This window comes from Sorghum bicolor, chromosome 1, assembly GCF_000003195.3.
Source record: "Sorghum bicolor cultivar BTx623 chromosome 1, Sorghum_bicolor_NCBIv3, whole genome shotgun sequence".
In the NCBI taxonomy this organism is placed as follows: domain Eukaryota; kingdom Viridiplantae; phylum Streptophyta; class Magnoliopsida; order Poales; family Poaceae; genus Sorghum; species Sorghum bicolor.
In genome coordinates, this window is record NC_012870.2 from 3369470 (window position 1) to 3386715 (window position 17246).

At 45.3% G+C, this 17246-nt stretch overlaps 2 protein-coding genes across 2 annotated transcripts; both read left to right on the plus strand.

Moving 5' to 3' along the window:
- On the plus strand, positions 4762-6964 carry LOC8057103 (remorin 4.1). The gene is made up of 2 exons (XM_002463641.2): positions 4762-5637; positions 6324-6964. The coding sequence occupies exons 1-2, from the start codon at positions 4951-4953 to the stop codon at positions 6513-6515; spliced, it is 879 nt and encodes a 292-aa protein (XP_002463686.1). The 5' UTR covers positions 4762-4950; the 3' UTR covers positions 6516-6964.
- LOC8057104 (probable cellulose synthase A catalytic subunit 2 [UDP-forming]) lies at positions 11316-17246 on the plus strand. The gene is made up of 14 exons (XM_021446681.1): positions 11316-11825; positions 11960-12152; positions 12464-12711; positions 12810-12909; positions 12998-13184; positions 13485-13751; positions 13836-14181; positions 14275-14412; positions 14523-14648; positions 14735-14947; positions 15115-15367; positions 15568-15770; positions 15991-16341; positions 16424-17246. The coding sequence occupies exons 1-14, from the start codon at positions 11793-11795 to the stop codon at positions 17006-17008; spliced, it is 3243 nt and encodes a 1080-aa protein (XP_021302356.1). The 5' UTR covers positions 11316-11792; the 3' UTR covers positions 17009-17246.

Consider the following 17246-nt stretch of genomic DNA (forward strand, 5'->3'; position numbering starts at 1 on the left):
TGAGATGTTTTGACTCTCCAAAATTGTTAAAATGACTAACCATTTGAGATGGAGAGAGTATGCAGCAGTGATATGAGAGACTAGTGCACACCAAAGAGGCAAGACCTCTGATGGCGCGGTCGTCATCCCCTCCAGCCGACGCCGTGGCACCATGCAGATCGATCGGCAATCAAGCCACAGGAACCGACTAAGCACAGTCATCATGGCTGTGACCGTACTTAGGGATGAAAATGGTAAACCGAATTTGTTTAGAGAGGTTTAGATCTGTCCAGCGAGTCCGAATATTCAACATCCGATACCGTATCCGTATTCAAATACTTAAATCATATATTTGTGATGTCGACATCTAATCATATCTTATCTTATATGGTTGACATTATCCGTATTCGAATCCAAATCCGACCAGAAATATGAAAACAAATATGATATCATCCGTATCCCATCCGTTTTTATCCCTAACCGTACCTTATGATGACGATGACGAGATACAGTGTACTATATTTCTGTCAGCGTCGAGGTTATTGATTGCTGATGGGACGACGGTTTTACCATCCGCAGTTAAAGGTCTTGTTTAGGGCTTCTTTAGATTCATTTTTTTTTAGATTTTGACATTGAAGTAGTTTCATTTTTATTTGACAAATATTGTCTAATCATGGAGTAATTAGGCTTAAAAGATTCATCTCGTGATTTACAGGTAAACTGTACAATTAGTTATCTTTTTTATCTATATTTAATGTTTCATGCATGTGCCGTAAGATTCGATGTGATGGAGAATTTTATAAAATTTTGGGTTTTTAGGTGCATCTAAACAAGGCCTTAGTTTTCAAAATTTCCATTTTTTTTAAAATTTCTCATCACATCGAATCTTTAGACGCGTGCATAGAGTATTAAATATAGATAAAAAATAACTAATTACATAATTTATATATAATTTATTAGACAAAATCTTTTAAGTTTAAGTAGTCTATGATTAAACAATAATTGTTAAATATAAATGAAAGTGTTACAGTATGCAAACCCAAATTTTTTACCAACTAAACAAGACCCTAAACCCTGTTAGATGACACGTACTAGTGTCCCGCCGACGGGGGCACCGGCGCCCATCCGTAGCCGGAGCCGGAGGGGACGCTTCAATCCTCATGAGCTAGCTATATGCATGCACGACTTGCATGTGTGTGAAACGGTATGCGAAATGGTTTCAGCTTCAGCAGCAGGAACGTTCAGTGAGTCACGACAGATAGGGATGCATGCACGGCAACAGTACCATTTTCTTTTTCTGTGGCTGGTCATTTTGCCTCGCAGCTCTGCATGCATGCCAGGCCACTCATTTCGGGCGATCGTGCGGCGCTTAAACTAACCATTGCTTTTGGGAGGTAAAGTCTCATTTATTTATGAAATCCGGAAAGGGAAAAAAGAAGAAGAAGCAAAGGCATGCAAAGAGATCGACGATGGCGGGCTTAGCACTAACGTGGAGCATGATTTGTCATCCGAGCGCCGCGCACTTGTTTTCGCCATAACGTACCTTTTTCTTTTTATTTTGCAGTTTCTTCCTCTCAGTGGTGTTCCCTAATCCGTCGGCCGCCATCATGTCATGAGTCACCCACCAATCTCAAGTGAACAATCCCTCAGCATGCATGTGTTCCAGCCTCTAATAGAAAAAAAAGAATATAATAAACAAAAGTAATAATAATAATAAGAGAAATTAAAAATAAGTATATATATATATATATATATATATATATATATATATATATATATATATATATATATAGTGTATAGACGTTGAGCCGGTACAATGATTGGTTAGGTGGTAAAGCTAGCTCCAAGCCTCCAAGCAAGGCATTGGCTTGATTCGTGGTTCTATATATATGTGGCGGAATCATCTTTAACTTTTTTTAATAAAAAAAAGCATTTTACTACCTATGTGCGCACACATCGTGCAGCTAGCTTCTATGACTAATGAGCACTTGTAGTATTGAGTCGGACACCTGTACTTTAACTGGCTCGATCACTTTTGCTTTGCACAGAGAGTTTTCGATTCGTTTGGCTAGGTAGCTAGCCTCTCCATTCGTTCATGACCGGACCAGGGGTGAACAATGAGTGAATTGTTTTTTTTTTAGTTTTTTTTTCAGAATTGACGTATTTATAATTAACTAATGAGCAGAGGCAAAATAATTGGATTTTATTCAGAATTAGCTACTTTTAGTTTTGGATTTTTTCGAGTACAATTTGGATTATTATTTTCGGTGAGTTGGACATTTATTTATTTGTTTGTTTGTTTTTTGCGAAGGGTTCGACAGTCTTTTTGTCAAGCCCTTTTCATGGTGTAGTACACGATGTGCCGTGACACGTATGACTCGGAAGAACGCTGGGTGCCAAGCTTGAAACCGAGAGCTAACCAACCGGCACCAGTAACCCCTCATTGTATATGGAGTAGTAGTTACAGAAAAATACAAAACGACTAGTTTCTTGGTGTGCTGCTTTACGTTTGCCAAGCTGTTACCAGCTAATTAATTAATTAAAATAGATCGATAGCATGCATACATGGCAGCACCTGAGCGATCCAAGGTCGCTCTCTCTGACTGCAACATCTCTGGCGAAATCAACCCATTTGTTTCATCTTTTGTTGTACCCAAAGGCCATGCAGCCTGTGCCAATCGATGTCCTCGCGCAGGAATGTCGCACGCACGCACAAATATTTTAGCCCCGCTCTGCCGCCTCTAGCCACCGTAAACCAGCTAGCCCGGCACTGGCACTGCACCACGTCTGCACCCATCGTCCATCCGTGCTGCGTCAGCCCGCGCGGTCGAGCGCGACAGCCGGTGGACCACGTCACCTACACGTCCGGCGGCCGTCGCGCACAAGCAACCCCGCGGCCGTCGCACACGTGCCACCCGCCGCCCGCTGGGTAGGGGCGCGCGCGGGCGGAGGAGCAAACGCCGAAACCCCCCTCGGCGCGCCCTCGCGCACGACAGAGACGTCGCGTCCCGGGCGCGGCTGCGCTGCGTCCGTCCGCGACGAGGGACGAAGGACGGAGGAGGGAGGAAAGCGACGCGGCTGGCGAGCGACGCGCGGGCCGCGTGCGCGCCGCGCGTTGGCCGCGCCGCCCGCGCGACCCCGCACGTCAAAAAATTTCTCGGCGGGGCACGAGAGGGCCCCGGGCCCAGGGTTCTTATCGCATACCCCGGTGGAAAGAGCGAGAGCGACGGCGCGCCACGACCTGGGCCTGGCCTGGCCTGGCCTGGCTGTACCGCGCCCCCTATCATCAGCCATCCCAATCGCCCGCTGCCACCTCGCGCGGAGCACAGCATACTTGCCCGCGAATTAAACGCCTCGTGATGATGATCATTTCTGGGTAGTACTACTGCTAATATATTTTATGAATTTTATTTGTCAGCATGATACATAAACAACCGTGAATGAATTATTAGAGTATATAATCCCGTTGGCTTTTGGTCGCTGTTGTTGGTCCACTCCATACGTACGTACAAGATTATGATAAGGAAGGGGGGATTCAAAAGACGTGCGTGGATTGGGCTTTCTGCTATCTTTTTTTTTTCCTTCTCTTCTCTCGTAGTGCTCCGTCTCGATTGCGCGATAATAATGCAGATAATAAAGCAACAACACTAGTAGCTAATCGACACACCAGCACCTATACCTACTTTCGCTACGTGGTTATACAATTCCCAAATAAAAGCTCCGTGAACGCTGGGGAGCGTGATAGCGCGGTACAATTCCGTCTGTTTTTTTTTCCATGTACCATGCATTTTTCGGTAGCCAAACTTGTCAATGTTTCAAAGTTAGAAAACAAAAAACGGCAGTAGATAACGGCAGCCTTTTCTTGTTGTGAATTGGGCTCATTCGCAAAGGCTGCTTTGTACAAGCCGTAACTACGTGCTACTACTAGTAGTGCTTGGAAGCTTCAGTTCAACGCTTAGACTATCTCCAACAATTGTTACCCAAAATATAATACCTATTTGTTCTTTGGGTAGCGCTACAGGTAAAAAGTTCCATACCTATTTTTAGTCTTCTCCAACAACAAGACCTAAAAGACAACACTCTCTGCAAATAGGTCTTAAGGAGAGAGGATACCCAAATTTGGGTTATGCCTCTCCTAATACCCAAAATAAGTCTTCTGTATGGGTAATCTGTTGGAGGGTATACGTATTGTGTTGAAGACCCAAACTTGGGTTTAGATTCCTAAATAGGTATCAGACAGCCTTAGGTACACGACAATAAAGCTGGAGGGGGAAAACAGACAAAGAGAAGTTTCTCGATGAGAGATTCTTCTCCCAGCCATCATCTTCTTCTTATAGAAGGATCTTTATCCATCCAACAGCTAGTAAAAGAAGCCCATCAACGCACTGTGACGCGCCACTGTCAGTTAGACAGTAACTAACAACACTAAACTTTTCATTAACAGCGTACTTCTACTAAAGCCTTGATCAGAATCACACACAGTCAAAAGTGCCGCAACTTGCAAACTGGCAGTGTCAAGAAACATTCGGGCAATCTGTGGACGGGATTAAACAAGCTCCCATTTGCACTAGTTCCCAATCTCCAGGTGCACGGGAAGTCAGGCAGGCAGCTGGAACACCAACACCCACGCCGCTGTGATGACTGCAGTGCATGCATGCACCGGAACCGCAAGGAAACTTGGGCGATTCCCCCCGACAGCTACGTGTCACCCGCGCGCGCCAGTGGACGAGCCTGCCGGACCCCATCCATCCCATCAGCCATGGCCATCACTTGACCCAGCTCTCTCGGGTTGCCTGCCCATCCCATCCTCCTCTCCTTGATAAACTCCGTGGTCCGCACCGAGCCGAGCCACGCACAGGCAGGCACTGGCACGCTCGCACGCACGCACGCACCAGCACCACATGCATGGTGGAGCCTAGCACGGGCAGCTAGCTATAGCTCCCCGCCGCCGGCGACGACCACCACCACCACATGTTGCATGAGCAGCAGGCACCGCCATCACCACCGCCGGAAGTAGAAGCAGCGCCACCGCCCGTGCCATCGGCGCCGAGCCCGGCCAGGAACCACCACCACCACGACGGCGACGGCGACGTCCACGATGTCGAGGTCACGACGTTCCGCGACATCCACCCTCTGACGCCCGACGTGCCGACGCCCCCCGCGCGCACCAGGTCCTGGGACACCGCCAGCCACCGCTCCTTCTCGTCCGAGGAGCAGTTCATGACGATGAGCCGCGAGTTCACGGCCATGGTCGCCGCCGGGGCGACCATGCAGACAGGCGGCGGCGCCAACGGTAACGGCGGGTACGACGGCGACCAGCTCACCAGCATCGGCGAGGACGAGCTGGAGGAGACCAACCCGCTGGCTATCGTCCCCGACAGCCACCCCATCGCCACGCCCGCCAGGTCCAGGGCGTCCGCCGCCGCCTCCGCCTCCGGGCTGGAGGTCGTGCCGGCGCCGACGCCGACGCCGCAGCAGCCGCCCGCGCACGTGGAGGCCAGCCAGGTGAAGAAGGAGGAGGTGGAGACCAAGGTGTCGGCGTGGCAGACGAACGAGGTGGCCAAGATCAACAACCGCTTCAAGAGGGAGGAGGTGGTCATCAACGGCTGGGAGACCGAGCAGGTGGAGAAGGCCTCCGCATGGCTCAAGAAGATCGAGGTACTCAAATTTAAAACAATCCCCCTTTTTAATTTATTTTCCTCACTCAAACCATGATTTCAAAGTTTGAAAACGCATATAGGAGATGCTAACGGTTCCTCAATTTCTGATGAACACATGCAGTCGATGGTCTTTGCTTTCTAAATTGTGCGAATCTAAGTCTCCCCCACCCAACCCCCCCCCCCCCCCCCCCCCCCCGCCAAAAAAAAAGTAAAACATGACAAGCACATGTGCTAAATTGGCAACCATGCTTGTGGTCTTCCAGAAATCAATATGAATTTCAGCTGGCTACCAATGAAATTAGCTAGGATCCGCGTGATTTCTGATGAACAAATTGAAACAGAGGGGTCATATTATGTGTCTTCAGAGTAGCTCTGGATATTCAGTCCTGTTGCAGGAGAACAATGGGTTCAATCTTCCTCTTGCTTCATGCATGTTAAAAAAACAATATCTTCTTGCAACTAATTTGTACCAGGAAAGAAAAACTACCTTTAGTCAGGTTTCGTAAGTTTTATTATTTGCGTGCCCGATGTTCATCCTGAGTTCCTGAGCACCCTATCAACAGCTGCATCGCGTGTCAATCTGTTTCCAGTTTGGACTGGCCCTACTAATTAATTACAAAAGAAAGATGCGTGCTGTGTTTTTGACTGGATATATGATTATATTCCTTGATTCGTTGGTTGCAGAGGAAGCTGGACGAGCAGCGCGCCAAGGCGGTGGAGAAGACGCAGAACGACATCGCCAAGGCGCGGCGCAAGGCGGAGGAGAAGCGGGCGTCAGCGGAGGCCAAGCGAGGCCTGAAATTGGCCAAGGTGCTGGAGCTCGCCAACTTCATGAAGGCCGTCGGCAGGGTGCCCACCAAGCGCTCCTTCTTCTAGCCGGCCGATCTATCCCTGGCACCTCCGATCCCCAGTGCTGCTGCTACTGCTGCTGCCTAAAGCTACGACCATAGCTAGCTCTCTCTGTGTCCCTGCGTGATCGATGTACGCTCGACGCTGCATCCGAGAACCTAACTGTAAAAAAGAAAAATTGTAAGCTGTATACGTACTGCCTGCTGGTTCCCTGTGATGCCTGTGATCCATCACAGGGTGGCCGTTCTTCTCCTTTTTTTTTTTGCTGGCTTGTACTATATATCGATCCATATGGTGGTGCTTGAACGAACTGTTTGCTTAACCCTGCAAACATACAGTACTCCATTACATTCAGAAACCACAACACTGCAACTAAGAGCTGTTTGTTACTTGTTCAGGAAATAGAATACGGCCACATTGCATCGCTGCAGTGGGTGAAGGTTTTTCTTTGAAATGAACGTGAAGGTTTTTTTCTTGCGGTTTTGCTTCTCCGATCTGTCTGTCTGTATATAGCCATCGCCAATTCGCCATGATTGGTACTGTAGCACTGCACATTAGCTTCTTCTGATCATCCTGCATCATGATCAGAAGCTACTGTCCATGCCTGTTTTCTCCAGGAACGACCATACATAGGTGTACGAGTACACTGTACATCGCATTAGCAGTCGCACATCATCGCGGCCGAACGACGAAGAACGGCATGGCGACTTGAGGAAAGGACGGCGACCCATCGCCCTGCTCGGCACGTCGGCCTGTCACTACACACACTCGAGGCCTCGATCGATCGATTTGCCCTTTTCCTCATGACAAGGCCACCTCGATTTGGATTTTGGGGCCATGCAATTTTTGAAGAGGGGATCGATCCAAGGTACAGTAAGATCGAAAAGAATCGTAAAAGGGACGAGACGACAGGTGTGTGTGATTGACCGGTGGGCGATGGGTCTCCGCGCCGCGTCGACAGGGGAATCGGCCCGGCACCTTTCGTGGCTGTAACGTCGGCGACGGCGAGATGCCCGGCCGCGCGTCTCGCTGGCGCTCGCCGTAGTCCAGGCGGATCGGATGGAGACCGGCACCTCAGGGTTGTGAACTGTGAACTGTGATGAGCGAAGGAAACTACGAAAGGCAGTCTGTGTGTGACCTCCCAGACAGATAGAACATCACAAGTTCAGAGTTTTGTTGCGACAACGGACGAAACTTTGCAGGTTTCATCAGTGTCCCGCCCGTTTCTTACTCTTCTCTTCACTTGCCGCCTCTGCTTTTTTCTTTTTCTTTTTTTTTGTGGTGAGTACTGGGCTTTGAAATCTCAACGTACATCTAGTTTCCACACACATCCGCAAAACACAAAGCGAATTTGTGCGTGCGACAAAAGCCCGAATCAAAGGTGCATCTTGTATTGTTGTAAAAGAAAAGCCAAGGTCGTCCATGGGAGCGCGGCTTCAGGCCTTGTTTAATCGAATCTTGTGGCACATGCATGGAACATTAAATATAGATGAAAACAAAAATTAATTGTACAGTTTAACTGTAAAATCGTAAGATAAATCTTTTGAGATTAGTTACACTATAATTGATCAATATTTATCAAATAAAAACGAAAATACTACAGAACCAAAAACAAAAAATTTTAGTACCTGAACAAGGCCTCAGGATAGAGGATGGACGGACAATTATTTCTGTCAACTGTGCCCACCTACGACTACGAAGTTCTGAAACCATGATGCTACTACAGCCCACTAGACATGTTGCGGGCCAGAAGTAGCTTCACGGCCTTGTTTCCTTTCAAAAATTTTACAATTTTTTTTAAGATTTTTCGTAACATTAAATTTTACGGTACATGTATAAAGCATTAAATATAAATAAAAAATAATTAATTATACAGTTTGCCTATAATTTACCAGACTAATTTTTTTGAGTCTAGTTAGTTTATAATTGAACAATATTTATTAAATATAAACAAAAGTGCTACACTATTTATTTTGCAAAAATATTTGCAACTAAACAAGGCCGAGGTTGAATGGGCTCGCTGACATGGAGCCTCCCTCCTAATAGTTTTTGGCAGGGAAGGCCTCGTGCAAACATTGATAGGGTTTGTTTAGTTCTAAAAATTTTTGAAAAATTGACACTGTAGCACTTTCGTTTGTATTTGATAAATATTATCCAATCTTTTGCAAAATTTATTGGGAACTAAACAAGGCCATAGTTTGGGAGATTTGTAGGGAGGCAGACAAACAACATAGTTTTTGGCAGGGGACTGAAACTGCTCAGGAGACCTTCAATGCCATAGGTTAGCTGAACACTGTCCTAGGACGGTTAGCTGAATCTGTGATGATTCATGGTTCATTGAGCTGAATAAACTATACGTTCTTTTACTATTAGCAGTTTGATAGAACATGCATTTCCAGTATATCCAAGGAAGCTACTTAGCTTATACACTGCCTACCAAATAAACAATGAACCCTTCCTTTCTATCAGTCTCCACGACGCAACCTGCGAAATTTGCAAGGCAGCAGAGGAGTTGGGGGACCACATCTTCTTTGAATGTTCATTCATCCAAACCTTCTGGACAAGCATCGGTTGGTTCCCAGGCAACATCGCTAAGGTCAACACATCTCGAAGAAGGTCCTGCACCCCCTACTCCTCCTCCACCCGACGTCGCCCGCCTCTTACCTAGTCACCTCGGCATGCAAGAAGTCTATCAAGAACTAGAGCTGCCGCATCCTCAGGAAAGACGAAGTGATGACTAGCAGTTATTCCCTCCATCCCAATTTATAAGCTATTTTAAAATTTTTGTAGAGTCAAAGCATCTCAAGTTTGACTAATATTATAGAAAAAATTAGAAACATTGATGACTATAAAAATATAACTAATAAAGAACATAATAATACTTAGTTGGTATCATAAATATTATTATGTTATCATATACACATTTAGTCAAACTTGAGATGGTTTGACTCTCCAAGATTCTTAGAATGACTTATAATTTGAAATGGATTGAGTAGTAAAGATTACCACTTTCTATGTTGTGAATCTAAACGCCCCTCAAACATGTAATCCTATGTTGTGTTGTGAATTGTGCAAGGCTATGAATTCCACCAATCGGGTTCTCCTAGGTACCTGTGGAATGGAATGCAGGTGGAAAAATATGTTTCGATCCCTCCACCCCAAAGTTGACGTAAAAAAAAGTCCCCTCCCCTTTGCCCCTTCATGCATAGGGAGCTTCTTACCTTATTTCACTAAGGCCAGAGTTAATGGAAGAGTTTTATGCACATTAAATATGTTAATGTGACATTATATTAATGCAGAGAGATATGATAAAAGTTTTATATAAGTAGCAGAGAGTTTTATAGAGATGAAACTCTTCTGCATTGTTTCAAAAATATAGATGTGGTAAGAACAGTGTTATAAAACTTTCACTGAAGAGATGACCTAATAACTCACTCCTGCTTGTCTTGTTTTTTTGTCTAGGCTCTCTCCCGTATCATCCTGTCACTGCACTATTCCCTTCCCCTGGCCTGGTGCGGTTCCCATCCTTGGTGCCCGTTCCAAGGAAGCCTATTTAGGCCTTGTTTATTTCCCAAAAAAATTTTCAAAAATTTTCAGATTTTTCATCACATCGAATCTTTAGACGCATGCATGGAGTATTAAATATAAACGAAAATAAAAACTAATTGTACAGTTTGGTCGAAATTGACGAGACGAATCTTTTGAGCCTAGTTAGTCCATGATTAGACAATTTTTGTCAAATACAAACGAAAGTGCTACAGTGTCTATTTTCCAAAAAATTTTGGAAGTAAACAAGGCCTTAGTATGGCTTTGTTCCTCTCTTTTCTCCTCTTGCAGATTTTATCATTACTTTACCTAGAGTAGCCCTCGGCGATCCAATACCTTACAAGACGCTTTCAGCGAATGTTGTGGTCTCTTTCAGAAAATGTTAGGTTTTCTAAATCATAGATCATTTTGTCTTTTACAGATACATAACTTTTATTATACACCTAAATATACAATATATCTATATATTATCTAATAAAAGTTGTGTATCTAAAAAAAAGGCAAAAAGATTTATAAACTAGAATAGAGGAAGTAGAGCTTGATGAAATCTGGTCAAGAACGGAAGCGTGAATGCAATGCACCCACCTAAATAGGTCCAGCAGGTCTAGATTAATCTCTAGCTAAATTTTAGACCTTGATTAGATGCACATGTATTTACTCAATCTATATGTGCTACAGTGAGAGGCACGTAGTGTCATACTTGCGAGAGCAAGCCTGTTCGCTTGTTTTTGTCATATTTTTTCTGCCAGCCAATATTATTTTTCTTTTACGATAAATCAATAAATAATATTTTCAGCCATAATTTTTCAGACCAGCGAACACTATTCGACCAACAGCGACACAAACGCGTGCTGAGTGGGCATTTGACACGGAGTACTTATGCGAGTGTTACCTCCTGGTGCTGTATTTGTACACGATACACAGTGGAAAATTCAATTGTTGGGCTGACTGACAGCAGATATGCAGCTGTTGACCATCAGGATCCAAACATTCATTCCATGACATTCCTTCTATGAAAAATATAAACATTCCATGCCATTTATTCATTCCCGTCCTTCCGGCAGTACTCTAGCGGCAGCCAACCAATCAGCAGCTGTCGCGCCTTGCCGCACTCACTGCCACCCGGCCCCACGCGCCCTCTCCCGTCTCCAGCTGTGGCGTGCGGCCGACCACGAGACGGCCTCGCCAGTGCACGCGGACTCCCCCACGTCACTGTCCCGTGGTCCCCGTCCAGCTCACCGCCGGCCCCCTAATCCCTTCTCATTCCCCACCGGGCCTCCCCCACGCCACGCGAAAACAATAACCAAAACCAAGGACAGATCAACTCCACCCCCCGCACGCGATTCCAAAATTACCAGGCAAAATCCCGGGGTTTATCACTCAATTGCCGATCGCTAAACCCCGTACGGAAGGTGGTCACCGAGCGGACGCAGCGATCCAATCCGCGCGGCGGCATTGCGTCGTGTGCGCGTCCCCCCACCCCCCGTCGCCGTCTGTGCCGCGTCCTTTTCTTCCTCTCCCCTCCTCCGTCGCCGTCTCGCGCGAGCTCCGCCACTTGCTCCCGCGCGAGGTGAGGTGAGCACTGGGTTAGCGCCACTGCCACTGCCGCCGCCACCACTACTGAGTTGGGCTGCCTCCAGTCGCCGTGCGAGCCCGGAGGCGATTCCGCGCTGGTGCGCGGGAGGGGAAGCCGAGGAATGCGGTGAGGCGGTGGGGGTCCGGCCGTTGTGAACCGTGGAGGGCTCGGATTGGCGCGCCATGGACGGTGGCGGTAACGGCGGCGACGCTGCGGTGAGTGGCACGCATTTCGGGGGATGGGGATTGGGGAATATAGGAGTAGAAAGAGGGTTTTCGTTTGCGGTTTTGTTTGGGGATTGAACTGAAGTTGTTTTGTGTTTTTTTTGTTTGTTTGTGCGCGTGCGAAGAATTCTGGGAAGCATGGGGCCGGGCATGTGTGCCAGATCTGCGGCGATGGCGTGGGCACCGCGGCGGACGGCGAGCTCTTCACCGCCTGCGACGTCTGCGGCTTCCCAGTGTGCCGGCCCTGCTACGAGTACGAGCGCAAGGACGGCACCCAGGCGTGCCCGCAGTGCAAGACCAAGTACAAGCGTCACAAGGGTATGCCAACCTCTTCCATTTCCATGCATATTTTAGGTTATTATATAAGTGCAGCAGGTTAGGCTTGAGCTGCTATTGAAAATTGAAATCAATCAGGTAGTTTCATTTTATTAGCTAGGGGCAGGTGTACTTCAGTGTTTGGCAAATTTATTCAGATTCTTATCATGAGCTAGCTCCTTCAGTGAATTGTACTCAAATTGTAGTGTTGAGTTGTGTTACATCGCCGCCAAGAGCAGCAGATAAGAGTGGAATTTGTTGGCGTCAACCAAGGCTGAATCTTACTCTTTACTCAATTGTGTTCTGTTTTTCAGGGAGCCCACCAGTACACGGTGAGGAAAATGAGGATGTGGATGCTGATGATGTGAGTGACTACAACTACCAAGCATCCGGCAACCAGGACCAGAAGCAAAAGATTGCTGAGAGAATGCTCACCTGGCGGACAAACTCACGTGGCAGTGATATTGGCCTGGCTAAGTATGACAGTGGTGAGATTGGGCATGGGAAGTATGACAGTGGTGAGATCCCTCGTGGATATATCCCGTCACTAACTCATAGCCAGGTTGGACTTGAAACTTTACACTTTTAAGGTGATTGTGTTAAATACAGTTCAGAAGACAGAACTAATATTCAGTTTCTTCATATGGATTGTTTTTACAGATCTCAGGAGAGATACCTGGAGCTTCCCCTGATCATATGATGTCTCCTGTTGGGAACATTGGCAGGCGTGGACATCAATTTCCTTATGTCAATCATTCTCGTATGTTAACCAATCATCAATTTCTCATGTCTTGTTGGCTATTGCTGCATCTGCTATGATCTAATTTCTGCATCTTGGTTCATATCAGCAAACCCATCGAGGGAGTTCTCTGGTAGCCTTGGCAATGTTGCATGGAAAGAGAGAGTGGATGGATGGAAAATGAAGGACAGAGGTGCAATTCCTATGACTAATGGGACAAGCATTGCTCCGTCAGAAGGGCGTGGACTTAATGATATTGATGCTTCTACTGATTATAACATGGAAGATGCCTTACTGTAAGTTCGAATATGCTTGTGTATGCCTTTCGCCAGCTCCAAATGTACCAATAATTAATGTTTCCTTCTTAATCTGTACTAGCACTGTTAACAGTAGTTTGCACTTTGGCGTGTTTGGAAATCTAAGACAGTTTGTCAAATCATGCCTTTTGAACAAATTTTATGCAGATCACTGATTTCAGTGGAAATACTTATATACATTATATTATATGAATGCAGATATCGGCTATTGCTATCAAACATGTAAATGCTGACTTTCATGTCACTTTTAGCAATAACTTTTGTGGATCCATATTGCAGGAATGATGAAACTCGGCAACCTCTTTCTAGGAAAGTGCCAATTCCTTCATCCAGAATAAATCCATACAGAATGGTCATTGTTTTACGTTTGGTTGTTCTATGCATATTCCTGCGCTACCGTATCACACATCCTGTGAACAATGCATATCCACTGTGGCTGTTATCCGTCATATGTGAGATTTGGTTTGCTCTGTCCTGGATTTTGGATCAGTTCCCAAAGTGGTCCCCAATCAACCGTGAAACTTATCTTGATAGGCTGGCTTTAAGGTGATGTGAAGTAATTAGTGCTAACTCAAAACTGTCTTTGTTGTTCTAATGCTGACAATTTCACAATATGACTTCCACTGTCAGGTATGACCGAGAAGGTGAACCGTCTCAATTAGCTCCTGTTGACATTTTTGTCAGTACTGTGGATCCTATGAAGGAGCCTCCTCTTGTCACTGCAAATACTGTGCTTTCCATCCTTGCTGTTGACTATCCGGTTGACAAGGTATCTTGCTATGTTTCTGATGATGGGGCTGCTATGCTGACTTTTGATGCGCTCTCTGAAACTTCAGAGTTTGCTAGAAAATGGGTTCCATTCTGTAAGAAGTACAACATAGAGCCTAGGGCCCCAGAGTGGTACTTTGCTCAGAAAATTGATTACTTGAAAGACAAAGTTCAAACTTCATTTGTGAAAGAACGCCGGGCCATGAAGGTACATTTGATATTTATATACATGCATGTAGGTTTTGGCAGTTCCTGCTGCTGTATGACATCAATTTGTTGTATTTTGAAACATACTTGACAGAGAGAATATGAAGAATTCAAAGTCCGTATCAATGCCCTAGTAGCCAAGGCACAAAAAGTTCCTGAGGAGGGATGGATCATGCAAGATGGTACACCTTGGCCTGGGAACAATACTAGGGACCATCCTGGAATGATTCAGGTTCAGCTCTTTTTTTTTTTGCCCTAAACTATCTGACCACAACAATCTTTCCCAGCACAGAATGATTATTGTTGTAAGTACTTTAAACTCAAAACTGTGGTCATTCTCAGGTTTTCCTAGGTCACAGTGGAGGCCTTGACGTTGACGGCAATGAACTTCCTCGTTTGGTTTATGTGTCTCGTGAAAAACGTCCTGGATTCCAACATCACAAGAAGGCTGGTGCCATGAATGCACTTGTGAGTGGCTAAATACGAACAATTTCAGGATGTATCTTGCTAACTTTAGTTACTTGGATGTAATGGTGGTTGAATGTTTTCTGCAGGTTCGTGTATCAGCTGTCCTTACTAATGGGCAATACATGTTGAATCTTGACTGCGACCACTACATCAATAATAGCAAGGCTCTCCGAGAAGCTATGTGCTTCCTTATGGACCCAAACCTAGGAAGGAATGTCTGTTATGTCCAATTTCCTCAGAGGTTTGATGGTATTGATAGGAATGACCGATATGCAAACAGGAACACTGTGTTTTTCGATGTAAGCTTGCGTTATCCTTTTAAAGTTTTGGGCATCTCACTTCCACATTTTCATGAGGCATAAAGAAAACTTGATGAATTGGTGATGCTAATACTTATTTTGTGATGAAATTTTTGAGAATCCGAGTAAATGTGCCAGGTAATTATCTGTATTTCTGTTTGCTGCAGATTAACTTGAGAGGTCTTGATGGCATTCAAGGGCCAGTTTATGTGGGAACTGGTTGTGTGTTTAACAGAACAGCCCTATATGGTTACGAGCCTCCAGTGAAGAAGAAAAAACCAGGCTTCTTCTCTTCGCTTTGTGGGGGAAGGAAAAAGACGTCAAAGTCTAAGAAGAGCTCAGAAAAGAAGAAGTCACACAGACACGCAGACAGTTCTGTACCAGTATTTAATCTTGAAGATATAGAGGAAGGGATTGAAGGTATCATTGAGTTGTGTGTGTGTGTTTGTTTGTTTTAATTCGAGTAGATGTGCATTCAATATTTCTGATTTTTGGACACCACGATTCAGCTGTCCATTTATTCATCATTTTTATCTGTTATAAATATAAGGTACCATAAACAAGTAGAGTTACCTTTTTTTATCCTTGAACTTTTACCTTGCACTTCACAATCTTCATAGGTTCTCAATTTGATGATGAGAAATCGCTGATTATGTCTCAAATGAGCCTGGAGAAGAGATTTGGCCAGTCCAGTGTTTTTGTAGCCTCCACCCTTATGGAATATGGCGGTGTTCCACAATCTGCAACTCCAGAGTCTCTTCTGAAAGAAGCTATTCATGTCATCAGCTGTGGCTATGAGGACAAAACTGACTGGGGAACTGAGGTAATGACTCCTGAAGTGATAAATTGTAACATCAGTGTTGCTGATGCTCGTGCTATTACTTGCTACTAGCACACACAAGGAAATGTTGAGATATGAATTGAAGTTTTCTTGTCTGGTTCGCTCGTAAAACCTTTATTTTTTGTGATAAATATCTACTTCTGTTGTTGAAAATGACATATTTGTTTATTCATTGTAAGTCTTTAATATGGTGCACACGCAGATCGGATGGATCTATGGTTCTGTTACAGAAGATATTCTCACTGGATTCAAGATGCATGCTCGAGGCTGGCGATCAATCTACTGCATGCCTAAGCGACCAGCTTTCAAGGGATCTGCTCCTATCAACCTTTCGGATCGTTTGAATCAAGTGCTTCGGTGGGCTCTTGGTTCCATTGAAATTCTTTTCAGCAGGCATTGTCCCATATGGTATGGCTATGGAGGACGGCTTAAATTTCTGGAGAGATTTGCTTATATTAACACAACAATTTATCCCCTCACATCAATCCCGCTGCTCCTGTACTGCATATTGCCAGCAGTTTGCCTTCTCACTGGGAAGTTCATCATCCCAAAGGTAAAAACCCACACATTTATGTACTTTGCAGGCAGAATTGCAAAGAATTGATTCTGACTGCTTTTATTTTTCTTGAATGCAGATTAGTAATCTGGAGAGTGTTTGGTTTATATCGCTCTTTATCTCGATCTTTGCCACTGGTATCCTTGAGATGAGGTGGAGTGGTGTTGGCATTGATGAATGGTGGAGGAACGAGCAGTTTTGGGTTATTGGTGGTATTTCTGCGCATTTATTTGCCGTCTTCCAGGGTCTCCTAAAGGTGCTTGCTGGTATTGACACGAGCTTCACTGTCACCTCTAAGGCCACTGATGAAGAAGGTGATTTTGCCGAGCTCTACATGTTCAAGTGGACAACGCTTCTGATCCCACCAACCACTATTTTGATTATCAACCTGATCGGTGTGGTTGCTGGCACTTCCTATGCGATCAATAGTGGTTACCAGTCATGGGGGCCTCTTTTTGGGAAGCTCTTCTTCGCGTTCTGGGTGATTGTCCACTTGTACCCCTTCCTCAAGGGCCTCATGGGGAAGCAGAACCGCACGCCGACCATTGTTCTTGTATGGGCTACCCTCCTTGCATCGATATTTTCCCTGCTGTGGGTTCGTATCGATCCATTCACCACCCGGGTCACTGGTCCCCCAATTGGTAATTGCGGCATCAACTGCTAGAATGAGCTGAATATATTAAAGAGTGGAACTAGCACCCATTGTTTCGTAATTTATAGGTGGGTGGCTCTTTCTAATACGTAGTATGCTAGGAACATGGTCGGGAGAAGTTAATTACATATGTTGTAATATGTACCTCCGCTGGTGTTTATCCATAAGTTAATACAGACTGCCTTATCTGAAAAGTTTATGAGAGCATCAGTGAATTATGTATGCCCAACAGGTTCATTTAGTATGTGCA